Source organism: Corylus avellana, chromosome ca7 (genome assembly GCF_901000735.1).
Source record: "Corylus avellana chromosome ca7, CavTom2PMs-1.0".
Lineage (NCBI taxonomy): Eukaryota > Viridiplantae > Streptophyta > Magnoliopsida > Fagales > Betulaceae > Corylus > Corylus avellana.
This window is the reverse complement of record NC_081547.1, coordinates 2017365-2041477: the sequence shown is the minus strand read 5'-3', so window position 1 is coordinate 2041477 and position 24113 is coordinate 2017365. Positions and strand designations below refer to the sequence as shown.

Sequence of the window (24113 nt, the reverse complement as noted above, 5' to 3'; positions counted from 1 at the left end):
GGTAAGCAATTTTCCTCCGAAATAAAATTAAAAGAAATGACAAGTAAGATTTGATGTCAACGATGCAAATGAAAGGGGTGTAAATAACACTATCATGATAATTAAAGAGCCACATTTCAATGCTCACTCAACATGGGGCTCCTCTCAGCGGATCATGTCCAATACAAACATTCCTTTCATACAGCGGGGGATATAAATTTTTTCGTCTTAAAGAAAGTCAGAATCAGCACACATGCATATAGTAAATTTACTTACAGATTTATATGTTCTTAGAGGTGCTCAGAACTCCCTTTCTGGGAACATAATAGGGGCAACCAAAGACCAGAGGTACAGTGCTGCGGTTGCCCACCCAGTCACAATTCTGACCCACACAGAAGACCAGCCCACATCGACCAGCTTCCCACTCTCCCCAACTGAAGTCGACCACCCAGTCAGAAGCATAGCTGAGTACATGCTTGCAAGAGAGAAAATGATATGGAAGAAGGAATATGAATATGTAACTGGCTTGGCCTTCTCTTTTTCTTCCTTCTCATCAGTCTTGTTGTCCAATGGAAGCAGAGGCTTCCCTGCACCTTCAACAGGAAACCGGAAAATTAAAGAGAGAACATCAGTTTTTGTGGCCCATGGACACAGAAATGCTTGTATGTTCTAATTTTTTATTTTCCATTATCAACATTATATATAAAAATTAGATTCCCAAGGACACAGAATTAATTTCACTATAAGAACATGTTCTATTTCAACTTACTATTGAAAACATTGACATCATGTAAAAGGATTGCACATAAACAAGCATGCTAAGAATTCATATATTTAAAGTCAAAACTTACCAGCACGAGGGGAACTTGGTGGGGAGAGCAGAGTTGTAGATGATCCAGCACGGACCGCAGAATAGACAACTGACAGAATTGTCGTAAGTAGACCAACTGTAAGAGTACCGGTGGAAACAGATTTTGAATTCTTGTGAAGAGCATTGCACTCGTACTCCCTTGGTTCGCTAGCAAGTGCACTGTAGCAGAGGTATATGCAGTACAAAGAAATAACTGAAGCTGGCAAAACGCTTCCACTTACCTGAAAACACAATTACAATGAGACAAGAAACCACAAGCACCCTTGTAATGGGAATGAACTTAGTACATTCAATGGAGTCACTTAATGAGTGTTAGAATATTGATTAACTGATTAAATTTATTATATTCTATTAGTTCAGGCTTTTCGATAATGGATAAATGAAAATTTCATGGTATCAGAGAAAGTGGTGTTGAGTTTTAACTTTGTCTCCATAATATATTTCTCATTTAAGTTTAATACTCCACATGTTGGACTCTATTCATTAGAGGAGAGTCTAGATCCACACATGAGAAGACGTGTTAGAATATTGATCATGATCAAGTGATCAGGAACAAGGGGTAATTTATCAAATAAATATTTGAAATAATGGAGAAAATCATTTAACAAGTCCTATTGATTTTTCCATTTGATCAACACATCAATCAATCTCTTGAATGTCTCTACTCGATATTCGACAATACAATAATATTCATGATTTGACTATTCAAAAAATTCAGTTATAACGTGAACATCACAATGTCAAATTATCTCTAGAAAAAGCAAACTAAAGATAATCACAATAATAAAGGGTATGCAATTAGCAAGACAAGCACGAGTTTTATGAACAGACATGCAATTGATGTTGCCTTAATGCCAGCGACCACAATGGAAAACAGATGACACCTAGTTTCTTATTAGGTTGAATATCCAGTTCTAATTATATGGAACAAATGAAAAGAGAATTGCTCCATACTCCAATATCATATGGATTATACTTTGAACCATCCACTTTTTTTTAATAGCTTCCTCTCCTCCAAACTCATAAGCTAAAACATTAGAGTAAGACCAATCATAAGACTATTGATCTGGATTTCAACATCAATGAGGAAGAAGTAAAAAAATCACAACTTAAGATCAGCCAGATTAGAAATGTTCAAGCATACACTAGTTGTAGGCAGACATAGCCTGAACATAACTCCAACTCAAATCATCAATACCAGTAATAGTTGGCTATATCAGGCAATGACAATGTATATACTTACAGCAGGGTGCAGGGCAACCATAGCAAAAACAAACACAAGGATCAGGGTCATGACAATAAAGAAGGTGTTGAGACCACAGTCTTGGCCAGACGGTGTGAACCAATGGAAGAGAAATCCTGAGAAGACAAATGTGGCTACATAACAAACAAGTGAAACAACAAATAGGGCGACGTACCTATATAAAGAAAGAAGATAAAGTCAGGTTAACTCTGGATGAAGAATGTACTTATCAAAAAAAACTCTGGATGAAGAATGCAAAATATACTCTAAGAAGAAAACAAAAAGCTATCAAAGGTGATCAATAAGACATGCGACAAGGAAATAATAAAAGCTAACACTTACCAGAACTGCTCGTCATATCCAACCCATTTGTCATTCCATCCATGAACAAAATCTAACAAAAGCATAACTTGAACAAGAAGAAACAATCCAGAGCCAAACTTCGATATTGTTTCTGCAAAAAATAAAATATAGCTGTCAGCTTGAGTAAACTAATAAAAAAATTCTCATTGAATTAGGTAAACAGGAAAATCTCAAGCAGGTCATTCTTTTAATCTTCATCAGTTCCTCCCTATGGTGACATTTCTACCATAACAGACAAATACCATTACCTCACCTCACACATTCTTAAGAAAGCCCAAACTAGTGCTGCTTGCCCACCCGGCGATTCTGACCCGACCCAATGGGGTTTGGTTGGTTTACCTAGCCCACACATTGGTCGGAATTAAATAGTTGATTCCAATGGTGTCAGGTCGGGGTTGGGCTTAGATATAGAACTTTTGTTAAAAAGGTTTTGAAAGTAGATTATCTTTACCAGATTCATTTATTTATCTTTTTCTCTTAATTAGTAAAATAAACAGTATTAATTCCAGGATCTTAGTCCCAAATTATGCTTAACATGCCTGGAAGTACAAGTTCGTAATCTAACGCATACTCTGTCTAATACTTATCACCATATTACAGGCAAACAGATACATAGCTTATCTTATGATCGAACTTTTATCATACTAATCACGAATGAAGATCTCGACATGTCATGTTAATTAGCATTACTCAAATCAAGAGTACTGTGACACGTCACGTTAATGGCCCTATTTTTAACCTTTATCGAACCTAATGTATGCTACATTCCATTGCAAAATACAGAACAAGGATGTGACGAAGTTCAAAAATCTAGTTTGAAGACATAATTGTAATTTCATAAAGTCTGGTTTTGTCCGTTCCCTATTGTTTTGGATGTCATTAGATTGTAGCCCATCATATAGGTCTTTTAATTCATTGTATTTGTTATTTCCATTTAGGCAGAGCTTTTGTATACAACCTGTATATCTAAGTTACTCCCTCTGGTCTATCAAAAAAATTATATTTACTTCAAAAAAAGAGAACCTCTTTCTCCATAAGTAATAACTACAAGTAGTCCTTACTCCTTAACATTGCAATAGACTTGTAATTCTATAACAGTTTGTAAAATATTACCAATGACTTGCTTAAATTAGAAGTTTTCCCAATTATACAGTTTGAGACTGTGTAGCACCTTAATATGCTTAGAATTTCTACCCAATGAAAATTAGAAGGAAAACTGTTATGCACGGAAAAAATTGTTTACCGTAGAAGCTGATAATCTCGTTTGGAAGGAAAAACATTAAGATTACCAAAAGGCACCAACTAATGATTTTCATCATCCATCCGCCATGGTGCAAACTATCACGCGGATCCTTTTGACTTTTCACACCAGTCATTAGAACTGCTAGAATAGTGAAAAAAAGAAAATTTCCCAAGCTAACTCGCAGCACAGCATCTGTTTCGAACCACTCCCTGTCTGGTGTCTTATGAAAATGATTAATCCCTGCATTGATGACCAAAATGAGATTAGTCTCATCCTTAAACAGTAGCTAAGAACACAACCAAGACATCACTGGCTACTTCAAGTTGCAACATACATCAAGTGCGTAATTCTTATCAAACTTCCATGGGAAGAGGGCTTCTTCATCACCCTTTCGCAGTTATTACATTGGCACATAAACACTCAAATGTTTGAAATATGATAAAACATAGATATTAATGAAACATTGCACACTTGCATACACTTGTTACAAAATCAAAGGTCACAAGAATGACGATAGAAACAAAATACTTGGGAAAAAAAGGTCATCAAAGATGATGCCATCCATCTCGTATATTGAGTCCCCTATGTTTGAAACTCTTTAGTTGGGAAGATTTCTTGAAAAAACGGATACTTTGCACTAAATCAACAATATATTAAATCGGGAAGACAGCTTGTAAGGCACATCCTAATGTAATAGCAGTCAACTATAAAATGTTAGCTAGTTTCTTTACAGTCCAAGTCAAAATCATGACATTTATTACAAAGTTTTCTATTCATGGAAAATCTAACAGCCTCCTTAGGTTAAAGTTCAACTAAATTTCTTCTTCATGAATAATGTATATCTTATTATTTAACAACAAACTGCATAATTCAAATCAACAAGTTATGAAAATTGGTAACAAGTAATATCATCGTATACCTCCTTTTCTAATACTTCTATCTCTTTAGAATACAAAGAAATCTTGATGGATGTTTCTACAACTTTTTTCTTTTGCGACTACGGAGATGGGATTGTGTCAAGGATGCGTGATTGTTACAAGGTCATTTGGCTTTGCCGCAGGCAAGCCAACACTTAGCCCTTAGCGAGTTTACAGATCCAAAAGAGAATCAATTCAAGGGAACGACAGGATTTTACCCAAAAATAAAAATAAAATGCTGAGACCATTAGCACCAAATCATTTACAGTCTCTTCTCATATGACCGAACCAGCCAAGGTGTCATATATTATGTCTACTAGCTGCAAGAACATACGAAAATTTCATAAACATCACATAACAAAAGTGATACTTGCATTTGTTTTCATACAACAGTGAAGTTTTGGCACATCACGTATATATTTAATATCAGTATAACAGATTCCCCTGAAGAATATAAAGCATACAAAATACTCATAACAGCCCCCAGAAATGAAAGAGTAAACAAGAAAAAGCAAACACCCTTAAATATTTTCAGAAGGCTTACACGGGAGCTTTTCCATTAGAGGTGCGGCAACCTCACGGAGAATTCCGGAAACTATCAGAGAAAGTGCAAAGAGGCCACAGTACGCAATTCTTGCGGACCGCCGGCTAATCCCTGAAACCACCGTCCGGCACGCATCACAAGCGCAAGCTGCGCAGCACGACGCAAGGCAAGAAGCTGCCCACATCTTCCCTTTCCACAATCAATCCACCAGTTTCAAGTCTACTTGTCAAAAAAAAAAAAAAAAAAGGACAAGTTCCTTATCATCATCATCAAGAAATTAACATTCAAAGCTTGGATTGAATTTCTATTTCAAAGTTTAAGAAAAAAATCAAAGTAGCTGATAATTGTAAGAGAACAAACACGAAAAATCCATAGCGAAAGTTGAAGTCAAAGGACAAAGACCTCGAGTACAAAGCAAGCTTAAAACCCTAAAATTATCAATCAAAGATTCTTCGTAACTTTGATTTTGTCAAATCGAAGTGAAATTTTAAAGAATCACGATTTGATCACAAACTGCAATCATCCCCTACAATTCAATTCACATGCTAGGGAAGATGACCATGATCCCTTATCCTCTCGTTTGGTTGCCGAGAAAATAAAGGAAAAGAAATTTTCCTTCTCTTCCTTCCTTTCCGTTTTCTCGGCAGCCAAACGGGAGCAAATTGAAGGGAATAAAACAAAAAACAAAATTCAGTAAAAGATGAAGCTCCGTACCTCAGGAGGAGAGGGAGATCGAGAAGGAGAGAAAGACGAGATATTAAGAAGAATAGGGGATTGCTTTTCAGTGGGGACTCGTATTTTTGCGTAGAAATAGAGACGGACTTTGTCTTGAGTCACTCAGTGAACTCGGTCGCGTTGTTCTAAAATTAGTTAAATTTAGGGATGTTTGGATTGCGTTAAAGGGACCAAAAAATGCTTTTAACACTTAAAAAATCTGTTTGAAGAAAAAAATATTCGTTTGGTAAAAAAAATAAAAACGCTTTTAAGGGTTCAAAAAGTCTAAAAATGGCAAAAAAAAAAAAAAAAAAACACTTTTGGCAAAAGCTTAAAAATGAAGTTTTTACTTAAAAGCTCTTTTTGACTTAAAAGCTACGTTTCTCAAACGCAATCTCAAATAAGCTCTTAATCGTAGTCAACGCGGAAGTGTTATATGAACTACCACATTATTTTTTTTTTTTTTTTTTTTTTTTATTAGAAGTAATTGATACTTCGATTCGCAATCTACATAAAACTTTCTACATCGACAACTAAATAATTAAATTTAATTATAGTTGACTTGACAATACAATGTGAATTGCTGGAATAAGTTCTTTCTCCATTTCATGATTTAAATTATATATTTTTGTTAATTATTATTTAGATTAGATTTTACATATTTAATAATGTATTTGTTACCACATATTAATATATTGCCACGCCATTTATAAATGCATGACGCTCACTATGCATACGAATTAGGTTCAACAAAACAAAAAATTGACCATAAAATAATTTAATAAAACGAATCTTATTCTATAACACAAGGTGGTGTGAAAACTTTTCAACACATCATTTATTTAATGATTATAATATCACATCACAAATTTAAATTGCTTGCAAGGTATTGTGCTCACGTGTAAATTTTATACCAGATGTGTAGGTCAATTAGAGGACAAGGATCCTCTCCATTTAACTTAGAAATAAAAATAAGTCAGTTTATGTTCAGAATTTGATGTTATATATAACAGTGTAACTAATTTTATATCGTTTAAATTTTTTTAAATATCGTGCAAACATATTTTCTTCTTGCACAAAGGTATTCTTTTTCCCAACATCAATTCAATTCAATTCAGCGAGAAAAGAAGTGCAGGTATTTACCTGCAAAGATATAAATAAATAACGCCAAAAAAAAAACAAACACAGATCTCATTTTCTACATGACATTTACAAAAACCACGAGTTTCCAGCAGCTCAAATAAATTCCACATCTTCCTCTTGTTCCAGGACGATGGTCGCAAGAGCAAGCCTATACGATGAAGATCTTAGATTCCTAACCAGCACATAGATCTCTTTTCTTCGCTTTCTGGGCATATTCTTCCACTGCTCCTCTCTAAGACGAGCAAGCAAGACTGCCTCACATAAAGCCTCTGCCACTGGCTTCTTGCTGCACACAAATCCGACCCAATAATTATATTATGGTCAAAAGAAGTAAGCAGTTGTTAGGTGGCGAAGGACAGTATACCGACCTCCCTCGAACAAATCCAGTTGTGACAAAGCCGATCGGCCACCGATGAGATTCCCTCACACCAGCATCTTCTGGTATGTGGAGTTCCCACCTAGCAGAAGATTGCTCCTTGAAGTATGATCTCACAGCAGATTGAGGCATTTGAAGTCCTCCCTTGTCATTTCCTGACCTGCAATGATAACGACAGTAACACACTTTCAAGATACTAAGATAGAGAAGTTGTTAATTGAAGGGAAAAAAGTCATTAACCAAGATAGAGAAGTTTCAAGAATTAACTACCTTGTAATCAACAGTTCAATATCAGTAAGTTGAGGTGCACACACAACTGCTCCCTCTTCGAAAACGCCTTCCTTATAAGCATGGAGAAGAATTCGAAGATAACATAATTTACGATCATGACTAAACTGGGCAATAGCATTCTGGCCGAGGACAAACGTACTTTCATCCTTCATAAACTTAGAAATACTTGTCTTCCTGTCTGGTTGTTGAGGAAATAGAAGCAAACGATCACCTTGAATTTCTCTCATGAAATCAGTCAGCGCAAAGTATGTCCTTGCTACCACTCCATCAAATTGACTACCATGATGTACAAATGATGATATACTAAAATTTTCAGAGTCAGAGTTGGACAATAAATTCCCATCAACCATATCTTCCTTACTGTGAATTTCCCTATTTCCAACTCTAGTGGGTCCTTCGTTAAAAGCAAGCCGGACAGTGTCCCATGGGGGTGGAATGGGAACTCTCCAAGGTCTTACATCAGGAGGACAACGTTCTGCTTTTTGATTAAAGGCAGCAGCTTCAGTTGCCATAAAGTTTGTGTACGCATTGCAATCAGGAAAATCTGAAGGAAAAAATGGCAACCCCATCTACAAGAGAGAAGATTACTATAAATGTTTGATAACCTAGAAATGAAAGGTATAGCTGTAAGGTGAAAAAAGACTTACTTCACATGCAACCCAGTGCTTCTCTCTCAAACCTATTGCATGAGCTCCCTTGGAGACAAGAGGAGCCCAAAAGGCCCTGATCCAACTTAAGGGGAGTACAATGGACCATCTGAAAGAAAATAAAACAAACACCAATGAGATACTAAATATCGAAAAAACATTGTGGCAGTTGTATATTTCATGCTTGACAAAATCAATATTTCCCAATCATGTTAGCTTTGCACAAAAAAAATGATACAGACAAGAAGAAAATAAATTTGGTTTAATCCACTGAGTAGCTTAAGGCGGTTTTAACAAATGGAATCACAATTTGCTCCCTCCAGAAACATGTGTAACAGATATATCGCTTATCTTACAGACCACTTCAAATTCAAATTTTGCAATAAACATTCAAGAAAATCAAGATGCTTATCTTCATTTTTGAACATTAATTAAATATTAAATGGAATGGATCACAGAAGCCAAAATGATGTTCTTCTTGTAAAACATTAATGTCCAATGCAAGATCTTTTATTTTTAAAACTAAATCTCCACTATGGAAGGCTGAGCACATGCTGATGAAAAGGCTAATCAAATAGACTTAGGATCTAAAATTTGAGTTACACCTCATATATATAGGCTTTTTTCTACATTTCATAAAGAACTGCTAATTTTACCCTTATAATGCAAAGTGACACTTATTCCATATTTGTCAGACAACACTACTGTCACACTGGTGCCTAAAAACATCAACAAATACTGACAGTAAGTGAACAAGAGCAGTAACACACATGTTAAATGTAAAGTCACAAACCAAGCAAAAGATTATGTAATACAATTTTATTCTAGTAACACAAAATTGAAAATTTTACCAGGAAGAAAGGAGTTACCCCATAAGAGAGCCCTTTTGGTTATTATTTTTTAAAAGCAGAATAGGGCAAGATCTTGAGCACTGCACCTTGGTTGAAGTGTTCAACACTCCTGAATTTAGATCATCAAGACAAAAGTTATCCATATGCCGGTTATGTTTTTCCATGCATAAAACACTCTCTTCCACGGGGGAACTTACTCCGCTGCTATTATTCCATAACTCATTGTCATAATAAATAGTGCTCTTTCCTTCAGGTTTTGAACAAATTGATGAGAGCAACTCCTTGTTGTTGTTTGATATTCCTGTTAATGCAGCATGCTCTTTAATTTCAGCTTCTGGGACACTGAGCATACCAGCAGAAAGTGATTCTGGAACATCTGCAATCCTTGTCTCAGGCATTATGCGGGGATCCTTGACTCTAAGAGACAAAATTGCATGAGTACAAAAATTCTCTCCATTTTCAAGAACAGGAGACCTCTTAAATTGAGAGTCATTGTCCAACACTGCAGCTGAATGCCTCTTCAATTGCCAAGAATTCTCAGAAGAACTGTACAGCCAGTCAGCGCCATTAGAAGATGTCGGAATAACTTACAAACTATTTCTACCTTCAAATAACTTACCAAGTAACAGGATGTAATATCTTTTGAAGATGTCGGAATGCCTTTGATCCCAATACTTCGAGTTTTGCAAGTTGACCTTCACGTGAAAAACAATTGACCAAACATCCCCTCTCATCCATCTGAAGATAGAAAACATGAAACAAATATAACATCAACATTACAGGAGCATGTGATCTAAACACTAGCTCAGCTGGTTCTCTATTTTACCATTTATGAGTCTAGACAAATGCAAAATCCATTACTGGAATTGTTATCTAAGGATATAATGGCATACATTATAAACATGTTTTACCATTAGCTATGAGCTTAGTGGAATATAGAGGACTTCCCAAGTGACACCTCATTGGAGGTTGGGAGTTTAAGCCAATAAGCTTCAATAGGTTAGGCTTCTAAAAAAGTAATGCAACATATGATGCTCTTATGAGAACCAAATTTAAAATTTGTACCTCTTTTTGGCAAGCAAGTTTTAGAGCATCAAATCCTTCACTTAAAGCAGAAACATGTATCCACACCCAAATCTGGCGAAAGGAAGAACACTCAATACTTTCTGGCTTGTTACATCCATCACCATCATGATCCATGGCATCACCATCTCTATTCTGTTGAAGAATGGATCGCCACATATAGGTCACAGGAGCAATTGACTGAGAAACAGGCGCTCCAACATGATGAAGCTGCAAAGAACAAGGAGTTCATATATCCAACTCCTTAAATAATAATCCCTGTCCATAACAGAGGGCTTAATGAGATAACCTACCATAGCACTCCCATATATGACACCAGAAATAACAGAGCGAGACATATTTTCAGAAAGAGCTGAAGGGGAAGCCACCATTACCATTTTTAGAACTGACATTAACGAATCCTGGAAGCATACAACACGAGATTAGATTAAGAATCTCATAACAGAAGAGAAACATATTACACCATAGCTTTTGTTCGGCTCATGGAGCTTTAAGTAGCTCTTATGACAAACAATTAAAGGCATTGCTTCCACAGTCCTAAGGGGCCCTTATTCTCTAAGAATGTGAACAGAAAGGGGAAAAAGATGTAGAATAGAAAATCTTGTAACAAAGAACAGGGAACGCCTACCTCTGGACCCTCCAATTGGACAGCAACATGATAGCTTGCATCATGTACGAGCACCCCGTTTTTGAACCACTTCAAGAGCGCCCTAGAACCCCTTCCTCTGCATAATAAAATTAAAATCTTTACTCATAAGTTAGCCACATATATTTCCCATCATAAATAGAATTAAACCATAGTATAGAATCTAACACACATGCACACTCCGATTGGGCAATTAATGGCACAATCACTTGCACATCAAAATCCTCTATGATTTCAAAACAAGATTCGTGGACTTTGAAATATCTCTTTAAGTCATACATTTTGAGGAAGAAAAAATCAATAATAATAATAATAATCCATTACCTTCCCTGCAAACCCAGAGGAAGGTAAAAACCCCAGAGTTTCGTCATTGTGAACCGCTTTGCATGCCAAACATGCGTTCTCAGTCTCTTAGTCCCATCTCCAGAAGTAACAAAACCATTCTCCGGATTCTTTCGAAGCTCAACTCTGCGACGAACACGCCGAGGAACTTTCTTCTCCTTATCTTCGTCCAAAGCATTGCCCTTATCAACTTCTCCTCCCAACTTCCGCCTTTTCCTGCATCTCTTCCTCGCAACCTGATTGTCGTATGCAGTGGTTCTCCGTCTCTTGTTCCTCCGAGACCTGAAATTATTGCTCAACCGATCCGCGACTATTGAATGAAGAGCCTCAAGCTCGGGACCTCGAGACTCCGTGAATTTCTTGACATTGATTTTGCGTGGAGGTAGAGTTGTTGAAGCTTGAGACCGTTTGCTTCCTTCGAAAGCAGCCATCATACACCAAATTAACTGCCCACTGGAATAAAACACCAAAATTTGGAAAACCAGAAAGCAAAATTTCAGAATCGACAAATCACATTGCGGTGAAGCTGGTTAAAACTTCAGTAGAAAAAGTAAAGATTGTAATTCCTATCGATGTTGCAGAGGTTAGGTTTAGGGTTACCTGGTATTGGACGGAGAGAACAACCAGAGAGACGGTGTCGCTTTTCCTTCTCTGTTAGGGTTTTAGCCAAAACCCTTTTCTGTCTGTTTCCGTTTGTTGTTGTACTACAAAAATAAGAGAAAACAAAACGTGTAAAGATAAAGAGTGCCCTTCCTAAACCAACTAATTTACGGCATCCAATAAAAATTGTACACATCAACCTCAAACACAAAATAAAATAAACACCAAAACACCGGATTAAATAGCTCATCGTTCCCCTCACCCTTTCACTGTAATTGCTCAGAAATCCATTGTCTCTTCCCAACACCGGCCTCTGCCCAACTCTCATTCGCCACTGGCCACTGCCCAACGGCCACCATATTTTGAGTTGCAATTTTCTGTCAGCTTGTCTGTTTGGTTTTACAGCATTTTCTCCTTTTCTCCTGTTTGGTTTTATAGCCTATTCGATGGAAAATTGGAAAGAGAAGGTTGGAGAAGAGTTGTTGGGTTCCTTTGTGGGATTATGGGTCACCAGTGCTTCAAATCATAAGAAGTTTGATTAGATTTGAATATCCTCTTCCTTGTTATATATTCTCGGTATTCTGTAATGCAAGAGAGGGAAAAGAGAGATAGATTATGGTGGTTTTGTTAAATTGGGTGGGCTGATTCGGTGTAAGCAACGGAGGTCGCCGGTGGCCCGAGTGAGACTGTGAGAGAGAGGGTGAGCGGGAGAGGGAGAGCGTTCTTGTGGTTTTTGATTTTTAGAAACCGATGCTTCTAGCTCTAGGTTTCGTTTGGTTTTTGTTTTTTTTTAAATTACACGTAGGAGAGAAGTTGAATCTTGTTAAGTTATTTGGGTGTGAATCCGGTTAATATGTTGTTATTTTAATAACAGCAGTAGTTAATCAATGATTAATATTAAATTTTAAAAGTAATTTAATTTTAAAAATATTTAATAGAAGAGAAAATAAAACTTTTTTTTAATAAATTTAATTTTGACCATTCAACTACATCATAAAATCCCGTGGTTGTGACCCTATCATTTTCCCCGTTAAGAAAGCATACTTTACGAGTCTTCCATGGATCACACGAAAATCCACAACATATACAACTCTCTATCCGCCTATCAGGTACGCTAGATGGTTAGCCCTGGCATCTCCACGTTGAAGCCGAGACATAAGGAGATCACGTAGGCCGTAGCCAACCCTGAAGTAAGAACCCCAAAAACAAATAAAGAAAAAGAAGAAAGAAGCGTGGCGTAAAGCTAACAAAGAGTTAAGAGCGTCAGCTCCGCAACGATCTCATTTTCCATTTTTCTTCAAGGGTAGGTTTCTCTCTCTTGTTCTATATTAATTTCTTTTTCTTTTATGGGTTTCAGATCTGAGCTGCTGGGTTGACATATGTGCATTTCTGTTCATGTTTTGAGGACAATTCTTGGTTTTTGATACTGGGTTTTGATTGTTGATAAATGTTGGAGGTGGGTTTTTAATATATGCTTTTGCTTTGATATGGAAAATGACAGGTGTGTGCGTGAGTGTGAGATAGGATGTCTTATTGTAGGTGTGTTAATATGGGTCTGATGTATTTTCACGTGAGTTTTGGCATAACTTTAGGATTGTGATTGGGCGAGGAGACAGAGATCTAGAATCCGGATTTGGGAACTTCTTAGGTACAAGGTCAATGTTCTTGCTTTGCTAATTACTAATACTTGTGAATCAGATTTAAACTAATAAATAAAACTAAATGCGAAAAGATAATTGATGGTGACCTTTTTGCTTAATATTAAAGCAAGGGATAAGATGATTTGCCTACATTAAGGTCCCTCAAATTATGCCTGATTGGCTTATGTTATCGGAATCAATATTGATGAATGAATGTCATGGATTGCACAATATGCAGTTTTAATCGCTGTGCAAAATTATGCGTGTATATTTCATCCTATCTGAATAGGTTGATACTGATGTGGAGGATTTCTTAGACGTAACCTTTTCTCATTGGAGAATGGATCATTCTTTGATGGAATTTCCCATTACATCACCACTAGGCTTAAAATGAATCCTTGGTATCACTGGCTTCTTTTCAAGTTGCTAGCTTTTATTTTTTTCCCCACCCAAAATGTGTACAAATACTCATAGAGGATGCTATGATCTTCTTACCTGACATCTAGAGAATGCAAATGTGGGGTGGCTTTAGTTGGTACAGAATCTGGGAAGGTAACATACAATCCATCATGTTATGCACTTGAAGATGTTGAAATAATGATAAACTTATGAATGGTAAACTTGTTATAGACAAGGAGGTAAGCTATCCATATAGAGATGAGAGGCCATGCTATCCGTTGTTTCCTTGTTGGTTTCCCAATGGATTAGTTGTGTGATATCTTTATTGAAGGTTCGAGTACTGTCACTAGGCAATTATGCTGCAGCACTCTTGCTTTAAATCTAGGTTACATGGTTTGGTATTTTCTCACTAATTGGCAATATATAGCTAGTAAATGTACTATATTTAAGTGACCAATTTATTGTAATGATAAGTATAGTGAATTAGAAACACATTGATATGTTCCAAGCAAGTCCTGAGAAATCCCACCTGGCTTATATCCTTTTAAAATATTTTTACTACTCTTTTCTTTAGTTGAGTTGAGTAAAAGTGCTTGTCAGGGTTTTTCACTGTATGCCACATTATAAATTGAGGGATGTAATCTTCACTATGTTTGACATTGTTCTGGAAAGTTGGCCTTTTACTGGTAAGGAATAGTTTCACAGTTAATGTTCAAGGTATGTATGAACTAGGCAGAGAAGTTAGATTGTGTTTCCGTTGGGCTGCATGCAATTATTTTCTTAAATAAATAGTTAAAAAGTTTAAATTTATTCATAATAATACAGATTAAACAGTTTTTAATAGTAGTTCTTCAGATTAAGAACTTATGTTTGACTACTCCAATCTCTTAGATCTTGTGCAATTATTTTTAGCATTTTCCTGCTTATTCACTTGAAGAAACATTTCTCCATCCCAGTGAAAGTTGCATATTAATGAAAGATAACTCCTGTGTTCCTTAGAGCGACTGTTGAACTCTGTATGAGCAACTTTATTGTGAATGAATGCTTAGCATCAGGAATTGGCATTGCTTTGCTTGTGCTCTTGTCTAAGTTTGCCTCCCCACCCACCACCCCCCCCTCCCAAATTTTTTTTTAAGAAAAGAACTGTTTCTATCCCCAGGAATCCTATTGTTTTCTGGTTGCTGTTTTGGGCCACTAGTGCCCAAGTTGTACTGGCCCATTGATAATAACCCCGGATATCTTTCTCTTCTAACTTTACTGGGTATTTGAATAAGATACGATTTCACTGGTCTTCATTTGTTTGTGGCAGTCACAGAATAATGCTGAGTTAGTTTTTTGTGCATCTAAGGCTGGAACATTTGAAATATTGCTTCTAGGGAATTTTACAAATAACAAAAGAAGATAAATAATGAAGGCTTCTTTGGTATTAGCTGTAATGTCTGAAATCTTATGGTGGATCTTTTTTGTACACTTGCACTTTACTCAAGATCCATACTCGATATTTCTCTCTGTTATGCATTATCTTTTTCTTTTTCTTTTTTTTCTTTTTTTTTTTTTTTGGGGGGGGGTATGCGACAATAATGCTTCCATATGGTGTAACTTTTATCTTTCCATATGCAGTGACCTAGTTGAAATGGTAATTGCATATGGGGTTCCATGATTGGTTTACAGTTTTCATTCTTGCTTCTTTAAAATTCTAGGCGCTTGTGACCTGCTGAGAGAAAATGACATGTAGCTTTGATACTTATCCCTGATCTCGTTCACACTTAGGTGGGTGTGGCCGCTTGTGTGGTCTTGATTTCCTGAGTTATTAATTAACTGTTTTGCCAAGTGTTCTATTTATACTGCTACAATGATACTTGTATAACATTTCTCTTTTAGACTTCAATACCCACTACACGTTTTTCCAACAGTTCCATTTCAGCTGCATACAGCAATGTCTCTATGATGACCCTACCAATACCTCTTGGAATTTCTTCTTACTTCCTTTCTGAGCGTCATTTGTTACTTGGCTATTATTAACAATCACTTCGGATCCTTTTCATACATCTATGATGCTGATATTAAGGCTTTATTTGGCAAAGCCTTTCATTTTCCTTTGTTACTGTTCATCACCATTTCCCAAAAAAATCAACATCAAAAGTCAAAACATTCTAATTTTTTCACTTTTTGTTATTATTCAAATAAAAAAAAAAAAATCACTACAAAACAAAACTTTTTCACTTTTTTATATCAAACATTCGTACTTTTTTTCCACATCAATCTACATCAACTACAATGTCTAAGGAAAGGGCTTTGCCAAACAAAGCCTAACCCTTTCATTTTCTATTTTAAATAAGTGATCACCCTTTGTCATTGTTGTTCTCATGGTAACTGTACAGTTTATTAGCTTGTTGCCTTGTTCCTTGTCATAAAAAAGTTTGATGCTTCTGCTTATAGTGACTATTTTACAGTCAGTCTCATTGTGTAATATTTAACAGTTCTCTGCTTCTATGTATCATTACATATGTTCATGTATATATGTATTTACACCCTTTCAATTATAAATAATTCTTAAAAAGCGAGAAATAAACCCTTTCATATTTTACTTCTCAAGTGTTAACGTTGCCTTTTTACCTGTCATCTTGAACACAACTTTCAGGTTGGCTCAGGTAGTGTATAAGCCATGGTTCTTGACAGCATTCTAGCTTCTCCTCATCGTAGGTCACCATCTTTCAGGAAGCAATTCTCACGGGATGATTCATTAAGCTGGTCAACACTCCTCCAAAGGCACCGATTCCTTTTAACAGCTCTAGTTCTCCTGGGTTTCCTATGCACTATTTATCTTTACTTTGCTGTCACTTTAGAGGCTACCGGGTCATGTTCCGGGTTGTCCGGGGCTCAAAAAGCATTGTGTCGATTGGAGCATGCAAAGGATTCTGTGGCCAAGGGGAAACTGAAAATCCTTTGACATGGATGACAATTCATGATTGAAAAAATTTTCCTTCATTGTTTCTCTTTAATCATGAGGAGATTGTATTTAAATATACAATTAAGGTATAAGAGCACTAGTAACAGATATCCAACCATTTTCTTTAAATTTAGGGAACAAAACTACTTTTTTAGTTCCCTATCTAAATACACTCCACAATAAATTCCTTAAATCTTCCCTATATCATTAAAATAGTATTTTTTTACTTTTACTTTTTTTTTTGTCTATTCTAGAAAAATCGGTCTCTTTTCTCCCTGTCTCTCTCTTCTTCGTCTGTGTTTTCTCTGTCTCTCATCTTTGTGTGTCTCTCTCGCTCGTCTTCGTCTTTGTATTTATTCTTTGTCTCTAAATCTCTCTCTCTCTCTCGTCTCCGTCTCGGAATCTCTCTCTCATCTCTGTCTCTCAATCTCTCTCTAGAGTCTCCATTGATTTCTAGGTTCTGATATATTTTTTGTTTGTTGATTTTTGCTGATTTCGAGTGGTGGAATATTCAATGTTTTTGGGTTGAAGATTTGTGATTTGTTTTTTTGAGGGATTTATGGGTTTCATCATTTTGAAGATTTTGGTCTTCAATTTTTTGTTTGTTTAGTTCTATTCTTGACTGAGGCGGAGAGGAAGATGGAAGTGCTGTGAAGAAGAAGAAGAGAGGAGGAAGAAAAGATTGGGAAACGTGAGAGATGAGAGGAGAGAGACTTGTGGTATTTTAGCATTAAAATAAAGCATTGTGTAGCTATAATGTAGCCATTGGTGTAGGTTAAATTTAGGGTTTCTAATGTAGGTGTATTTTTGGTTTTTTTTGAAATTTTCCTTACACATAGGGAATGAAATGACATATAGGGCATATGTTGCAAATGCTCTAGTAGGCTGTATGTTGTTTTTGAACCCGATGGTCTTGAGTCTTATATACAAGAAATGTAGCAAAATTTTCATTTGGAGTCTATATGTAACAGCCTTGATGTTGTTATTTTGTTTTCAAGAAGCTGATGTTATGTTCTTTGAAGAATATCTGCCGCCTTCTTGGTGACAATCCTATGGATTCATTGTGCGAATGATTAGCTTGACAAATGCACTCTGCCCACTTGTTTTACAATTTTAAGTAATTTTTTGTTTTTAAGTGGTTAACAAAAAAAAAAAAAAAAAAAAAAAAATCACTTAAAACGTCACATCGATCAATGTCAAATGAGTGCAACGAGTGGTATTACTCTGCTTTTTATTAATTCCATAATATAATCAAATTGTCAAATTTCCAAAAAAGGGGAAGAATTTTATACAAGAGGGTCTATCATATTTCAGCTCCTGACCTAAAACCTGATAGAAATATTTTAGTTCAAATGTTGGAGTAGACAATGATGAGCTATCTTTTTGTTTTCAATATTCAATTCGAATTTGATCCAAAAATAAATACTATAGACCCTCTTTAAACGACAAAGCCGTTTTAGTCCAGTTCTAAACCAATCCTAAAATAAATATCAATTCACTCTATCCCTCTTATCTAAAGTTACAAAGAGAAAATTAAAAACCAGCTAAATTTTACAAAAGAGACCATCTTCTAATCCATCTTTCATCCATATTTTTTAAAAATTTACAGTTGGATTTGTAGGACTTAAATTTGGATTCTAGTGTTCTACATATCTAATGGATTTAAAAAATTTATAAATAAAGAGGGATAGAGATGATGTAGTATTTCAACTAAAAAATTAGGGAAAACTTCACTTTAGCTCTATGAACTTTCACGCGATTTGACAAACTCTCAACTTTTAAATCTCTCACTTTGGACTTCTAAACTTTTAATTTATCTTAATTTGGATCCATCCGTCAGATTTTAAACGTTACATGACGTTTATACCCCTGACTTTTGTATAAAATTCTAACTTTACCCTTAATTCCAAAACGTTTTTTTATTTAAAAAAAATGAAAATCAGGGATTTTTTGGTATTTTTAACGGCTAAAATTGATGGAGGGGTTAAAATTGAGAGAAATTAAAAGTTCAAGGATCCAAAGTGTGAGATTTGAAAGTTTTGGGGGATTTGTCAAATTGCATGAAAGTTCAAGAGAGTAAAGTGAAGTTTTCCACAAAAATTAATTTTCATATATAAATTATATCAAATGTTATGGGAGACCATATCACATCAACTTTAAAAGAAAAAAAGGAAAATAATCGGATTTTTAGCATTATTCGGCCACAAAATAAAATATAAATATAAAGGCATTAATGTGGCTTTGGAGATTCTATAATACGACGCCGTCTACTACCATTTCGTCAGAGCTTTAAACATTGGTTCTGATACAGAAACCCAACGCTGTAAACGGTCTCTCGTCTAAAGCTATCAAACGCGGATACTCGCACAGCAATGGCTACCCCAGAAGAAGAAGCGAAGCTCGAACGGTTCCTCCATTGGTTACAGGTTTCCATTTCTTCTTTTCACGTTTTTGTTCTCTATAAATCAAACAACGTTTTGGGATATGAGTTTAGTTTGAGTTTTTCCAATAACTTGGGTCATGAATTCAGGTGAACAGAGTTGAACTACGGGGTTGCAAGATCAAGTACTGTGATTCCAACAAAGGGTTTGGTATTTTCTCTGCTAATGAAGCTTCTGATGGTAATTCATAACTTCTAATCACTTCATACTTACATATAATATTTATGCAATCTAGTTACTAGTAGTTTGTTTAATTAGCTCTCTGTTATCTTTTCTAGCTGAGGAAAGTAAAGCCTTCTAATGGAGATTGGTTTTTTCAATGTGAAAATTTTGATTTACTGGGACCCAGATAGTGAAAACTAGAAGAACATAGATCATGAGGTAAAAAAATTGGGTGGGCATCTTGGATTGCTTTTGATTTGAGAGTACAATTTTGCTTGATTTGATTGTAGAAGCAACATATTTTATTGTTGGAATGATTGTCACCTCATATTTTGAGGTACACCAGCATAAAAATAACTGGGAACTGTTTCTATAAACTCTTTTCTTCAGCAATCCATAAATTGAGGGAGAGACTTTTTTCTTTTAATTCATTGTGGAAAAAAATGTCAGGTGTTCTATTGGTTGTTCCACTAGATTTAGCAATAACTCCTATGAGAGTGTTGCAAGATCCTCTTCTTGGACCAGAATGTAGAGCACTGTTTGAAGAAGGAGAAGTAGATGACAGGTTCTTGATGATTTTGTTCCTAACTCTAGAGCGCCTTCGTAACAATTCTTCATGGAAACCGTATGTACAAATGCATTTCTTTTTGAAGTCTCAATTGATGATTAATTTTTTTTTTTTTAAAAAAAAAGTGATTGGAATCATCTAGGGTGGTTGATTTTATCAGGTACCTTGATATGCTTCCAACCACTTTTGGAAATCCACTTTGGTTTACTGATGATGTGCTTTTGGAGCTGAAGGGAACAACGTTGTATCAGGCCACTGAATTGCAGGTAAAATATTTTTGGGCACATCTTCATGTCCTATAGGTACCAAATGGCTAGATCTTTTTCTTTGGGTGACAATTAGCAGAATGCCATTAATCTAGATGGTACTGTATGAGAAAAGAGTGTCTATATTTTCTTACAATTAACGCTATGAAAAAATCTTGACTGTTTTCTATGATAGACGTTATGGTCTATTTGGCTTTGTACAGACACTCATGTCAAAAATACATCGGTTCATTTCTCTTTCATGTTATTCTGAAATGTCGTCTTGATGTTATGGCTAGTGTTTCTGCATTCAGTTGACTTCAATTTGACTTGTATAATTTGTAAACTGATGCTGTCTCTTGTAGAAGCAACTCGTATAAAAGTAAGCATAGTATAATGGTATTGATTTTTGCAATGAAATTGAGATTTGATTGCCTTTTCTTTTGTCTCATTCTACTTTCAATGTAAACTAAAAGATCCATTCTGTTTTTCTTCTCTCTCTCTTTTTTTTTTTTTTTTGGGGTGTGGTATCTTTTCTAGTGCTACCTTTAGCATCTGCACATGCTACATACATATGTTCATTCATGCATATTGTATAAGTAGTCTTTTGAAACTTCCCTGTACAGCATATGTGACCAAAGACAGGTTTAACTGCAGAAGAAAAGGTTGCAATCTTTCTATGATAATAAAGTGAAGGGATTTGTGAAGAAACTTTTAGCTCTTGATGGGGATTTAGAAAGGTGTGTAGTCCTTTATAGTATCAGAAATATTTTAATAAGTTTTGTGCAGTCCTTGAGCATTATTAGTTTATCATAATCATGCCAACTTATTTATGTCTTATCCTAAACTTTCTGCAAGCTGAATTGTTAATTCATCTTTCGTTAATATAGCCTGTGTCATGAATTATTGATTTTTTTAACGACAAACCCTTCATTCTTGATCAGGCTGCTGGAAGCTTTTACTATTTGAGGACTCACACGATTTATCCTGTCATCTTTCAGACTATTGAATCTTTGGATATTTAGTCCTTAACAAATTTACTATACCTAGACAACAGGTCTTTAGAAATATTTTCTTTTGAGCTTGCTATGCTTGTATAAATATGATGTAGATAAATAGGACAAATGACTAGATAAAATCAGCAAACTATGTGTTGTACTACAGTATAGACTTTGGAGATGCCCTAATTAGGAATGACAGGTCCAGTTGGCAAGCCTTACTAGTTTTGTCTTCATTGCATATCTGAATTTTTGGTAATATGCATATTGATGTCCGTTGAATTAATTGTTTCTGGTATTGGACGGTGGATATATCCATGTCACATTGGAGGCCACCAAAGAAAGCTTGAGCCTCTCAGAATAATGAAATTGTATTTATGTCAAATAATTGGCACCATTGATTGCCACCCAAAATATGACTGTTACATTGCAATTCAACCTTGCTGCTGTGCAATCAGAAAAAGAATTAAAGAAAAAAAAAAACATTCTTGCTGCTGTTTCATGCTGAGGAACTTGAAGAGAATTTAGGAAATGTGTTTATATGGTATTTCCTGGAAATGATGATCCATCATTATTGTTCTGCCTGTGATCAATCTATAATGTGGTTAATAAAGATAATGGCTTTATATCGGCATGTCTGAGTTGAGTTTGCTTTATAGATTTGACAGTGGCCTAAATGCACGCAGTGATGGTCTGCAAACTTTAGAAATGTAGGTTGTCTATTGGTTTGTAAAACACCTTCTTTCAGCTAATGATCATTTATGGTTAGACTCACTTCGTTACCCAGGCATTCACTAGATTTTTCTTTATTGCTTGTTACCTATGATTAATGAGCTATCTAAAATTACATGTTTCATGATTCTCAGAATGATGAACTGTTCATCATCAATTACTCATATATTTAAAACTTCATTGCTATTGTTAAATACTAAAACATATACAAATTGCTTCTTTTCCAGTGAGGTGTGCTTTGAAGATTTCCTTTGGTACGTGTCTTTTTTTAAACAGTTCTTATGATCTTTTGTGATCTAGTGATTCCTCTCCTAAATTTACGCCTTCTAATTATGTTTTAAAAATTTGTTGACTAATGTTTCACAATTATCATGGCACTAGGGCAAATTCTGTATTTTGGTCTCGTGCTTTGAACATTCCTCTGCCACATTCTTATGTATTTCCACAAACTCAAGTAGAGGACAGTAACTTTTCAGTTGGCAAAGATTCTGAGAATTCCACTAATCACATTTCCAGTGGAGAGTTGATCAGTGGAAGGGATGAAAAAGGTAAGGGTATCTCTTCCTCAGTATTGTCAATGAATCCTTTCTTCTGATTTGTTTATTGTAAAGTAAAAAAATAGCTGGGTGTGAGATCTGGTCTTTCTTGAACGTAAGATGTTTCTATTGAACTAATATCATGGCCATCTCATATCAGGATGTAGGGTTCAGGATGTTGATAGGCAAGTCAATGGAGTGACTTCCACATCAATTCAAGGGGAGACTATTTGGGTGGAGGGTCTTGTGCCTGGCATTGACTTTTGCAATCATAGTATGGCATTTATTCACAATTCTGAGATTCTCTAATTTACCATTGGTTCTTGTCAATCCCTTTCTTTAGGTAGTGGTGTTTTACCAACATTGTAGACTTCGTTTTTATTTTATTTTTGTAATTTCCTCTAACCTTTGTCCTAGTATCTGCTTTATCTATTTTATAATTTCTACCTCACTGCTTTTATTCCTTCTTTCATTATGGCAATACTTACTATTATTTGTGGATCCAAGTGGATGTTAGAAATTGCTTCTTGGGTGTTCAATTTAGACATAATCCTTCCAAAGACTCTAAACTTTTGGCCAATTGAGTTTCCAAACAAAAATAAAAAATGGTCACTTATCCAATCATTTTTTTATCTGTACAGAAATGGTTGGGTAGGTAACTTTTGGACAATGGATGTTAGAAATGCTCATTTTACTGTTATAAATTCGATTTGCGTTGTAAAAGTTTTATATGTATCTGTACCTTATTGGCTGAGAACTTGACCTTTCAGATTTGAAGGCGGCAGCAACATGGGAAGTTGATGGAACAGGATCAATAACCGGAGTTCCTTGCTCTATGTACCTTCTTTCTGGTAGTATCCTCTTCCTGATTTTGTAGTAGGTTTTTAATTTACATGGGTGCTAGGTTCAAATATTGACCTTTAACGTGAGTTTCATGCAGCTAGCAGCAGCTGCTAATGAGTATCTTAATTGTTTGTAAGAACCTTAATTGGGTCCTATTATTTAGATTTCATTAGTTAATTGGGTTATTAACATTTAATTTTTAAGAGTCAATGGCGTTGATAAAATTGGGGTGGTCGGCCACCCACAGAAGTGGCCGGGGGTGGCCGCGGCCACTCCCGACGACCCGCGGGGTGGCCATAGCCACCCCATAATGCGATGGGGGTGGTGCGATCACCCCCGACCTCTTTTGTGGGTGGCCGACCACCCGAATGGTGGTCAAGCCACCTACTTTATTTTTTTATTTATTATTATTTTGTTTTAAGTTTAAAATAAAAATAAAAATTATATGGGTATTTTTGAAAAATGTATTACATTCTTTAAGGATTAGCTAATAATCCTGTGTATGGGATTAGTAGTCCCATGAGAATAAACTATTTTCAGGAATAGTGTGTTACCAAACAAAGGAATAGCTATACCTAGGATTAGCTAGTCCATTCCAATGATCTATTTTGCAAACGAAACGGGACTTAAGTGTGATTTGTACTTCAATGGAGGCAAACTTGATGAATAAAAGAAATTGAAGAATTGATTCTTCTCTCTCTCTCTCCCCTAGCTTCTTCTCTCTTGTCTCTCTTTCCTTGGCTTCT

General features: G+C 35.6%; 3 protein-coding genes and 1 long non-coding RNA gene across 8 annotated transcripts in view; 2 read left to right on the top strand and 2 right to left on the bottom strand.

Annotated features, from left to right (window-relative positions):
* Positions 1–63: 63 nt before the first annotated feature.
* On the bottom strand, positions 64–5983 carry LOC132187173 (uncharacterized). Of its 2 annotated transcripts, none has more exons than XM_059601387.1 (7): positions 5875–5983; positions 5161–5379; positions 3700–3939; positions 2436–2547; positions 2094–2268; positions 831–1071; positions 64–572 (listed from the first exon to the last, which is right to left on the bottom strand). In XM_059601387.1, the coding sequence occupies exons 2-7, from the start codon at positions 5342–5344 to the stop codon at positions 280–282; spliced, it is 1245 nt and encodes a 414-aa protein (XP_059457370.1). In that variant the 5' UTR covers positions 5345–5379; positions 5875–5983; the 3' UTR covers positions 64–279. The 2 variants fall into 2 exon arrangements, with proteins under 2 accessions (XP_059457370.1, XP_059457371.1); XM_059601388.1 differs by having other exon boundaries at positions 64–566.
* A 1013-nt stretch (positions 5984–6996) lies between these two features.
* On the bottom strand, positions 6997–12566 carry LOC132188396 (ribonucleases P/MRP protein subunit POP1). The gene is made up of 12 exons (XM_059602834.1): positions 12116–12566; positions 11854–11957; positions 11236–11706; positions 10894–10990; positions 10559–10666; positions 10248–10475; positions 9802–9920; positions 9201–9728; positions 8332–8440; positions 7664–8253; positions 7386–7553; positions 6997–7303 (listed from the first exon to the last, which is right to left on the bottom strand). The coding sequence occupies exons 3-12, from the start codon at positions 11685–11687 to the stop codon at positions 7111–7113; spliced, it is 2592 nt and encodes an 863-aa protein (XP_059458817.1). The 5' UTR covers positions 11688–11706; positions 11854–11957; positions 12116–12566; the 3' UTR covers positions 6997–7110.
* Positions 12567–12894: 328 nt separating this feature from the next.
* On the top strand, positions 12895–17795 carry LOC132187124 (uncharacterized). Its single transcript, XR_009440799.1, has 2 exons — positions 12895–13156; positions 17453–17795. It is a non-coding gene; the product is annotated as an uncharacterized LOC132187124 (long non-coding RNA).
* Positions 17796–19124: 1329 nt separating this feature from the next.
* The window catches only part of LOC132186772 (uncharacterized), a 12884-nt gene continuing 7895 nt past the window's right edge, over positions 19125–24113 (top strand). For all 4 annotated transcript variants that reach the window (XM_059600829.1, XM_059600831.1, XM_059600828.1 and 1 more), the window contains exons 1-9: positions 19125–19268; positions 19373–19463; positions 19896–20070; positions 20174–20279; positions 20916–20998; positions 22216–22242; positions 22370–22536; positions 22685–22798; positions 23295–23375. In XM_059600829.1, coding sequence (XP_059456812.1) covers positions 19215–19268; positions 19373–19463; positions 19896–20070; positions 20174–20279; positions 20916–20998; positions 22216–22242; positions 22370–22536; positions 22685–22798; positions 23295–23375 — 898 coding nt within the window. In that variant the 5' untranslated portion in view covers positions 19125–19214. The remainder of the gene's footprint in view (positions 19269–19372; positions 19464–19895; positions 20071–20173; positions 20280–20915; positions 20999–22215; positions 22243–22369; positions 22537–22684; positions 22799–23294; positions 23376–24113) is intronic.

Excerpts from the sequence above, each read along its gene's own strand:
- LOC132187173 (XM_059601387.1), bottom strand. The coding sequence starts at position 5,344 with ATGTGGGCAGCTTCTTGCCTTGCGTCGTGCTGCGCAGCTTGCGCTTGT. Across the intron at positions 3,940-5,160 it reads TCTAATGGAAAAGCTCCCGT|GGATTAATCATTTTCATAAG; the intron begins GTAAGCCTTCTG and ends TCATCAATGCAG. Across the intron at positions 573-830 it reads ACCAAGTTCCCCTCGTGCTG|GTGCAGGGAAGCCTCTGCTT; the intron begins GTAAGTTTTGAC and ends TTCCTGTTGAAG.
- LOC132188396 (XM_059602834.1), bottom strand. The coding sequence starts at position 11,687 with ATGATGGCTGCTTTCGAAGGAAGCAAACGGTCTCAAGCTTCAACAACT. Across the intron at positions 10,476-10,558 it reads TCATATATGGGAGTGCTATG|CTTCATCATGTTGGAGCGCC; the intron begins GTAGGTTATCTC and ends TGTTCTTTGCAG. Across the intron at positions 8,254-8,331 it reads AGCACTGGGTTGCATGTGAA|ATGGGGTTGCCATTTTTTCC; the intron begins GTAAGTCTTTTT and ends TCTCTCTTGTAG.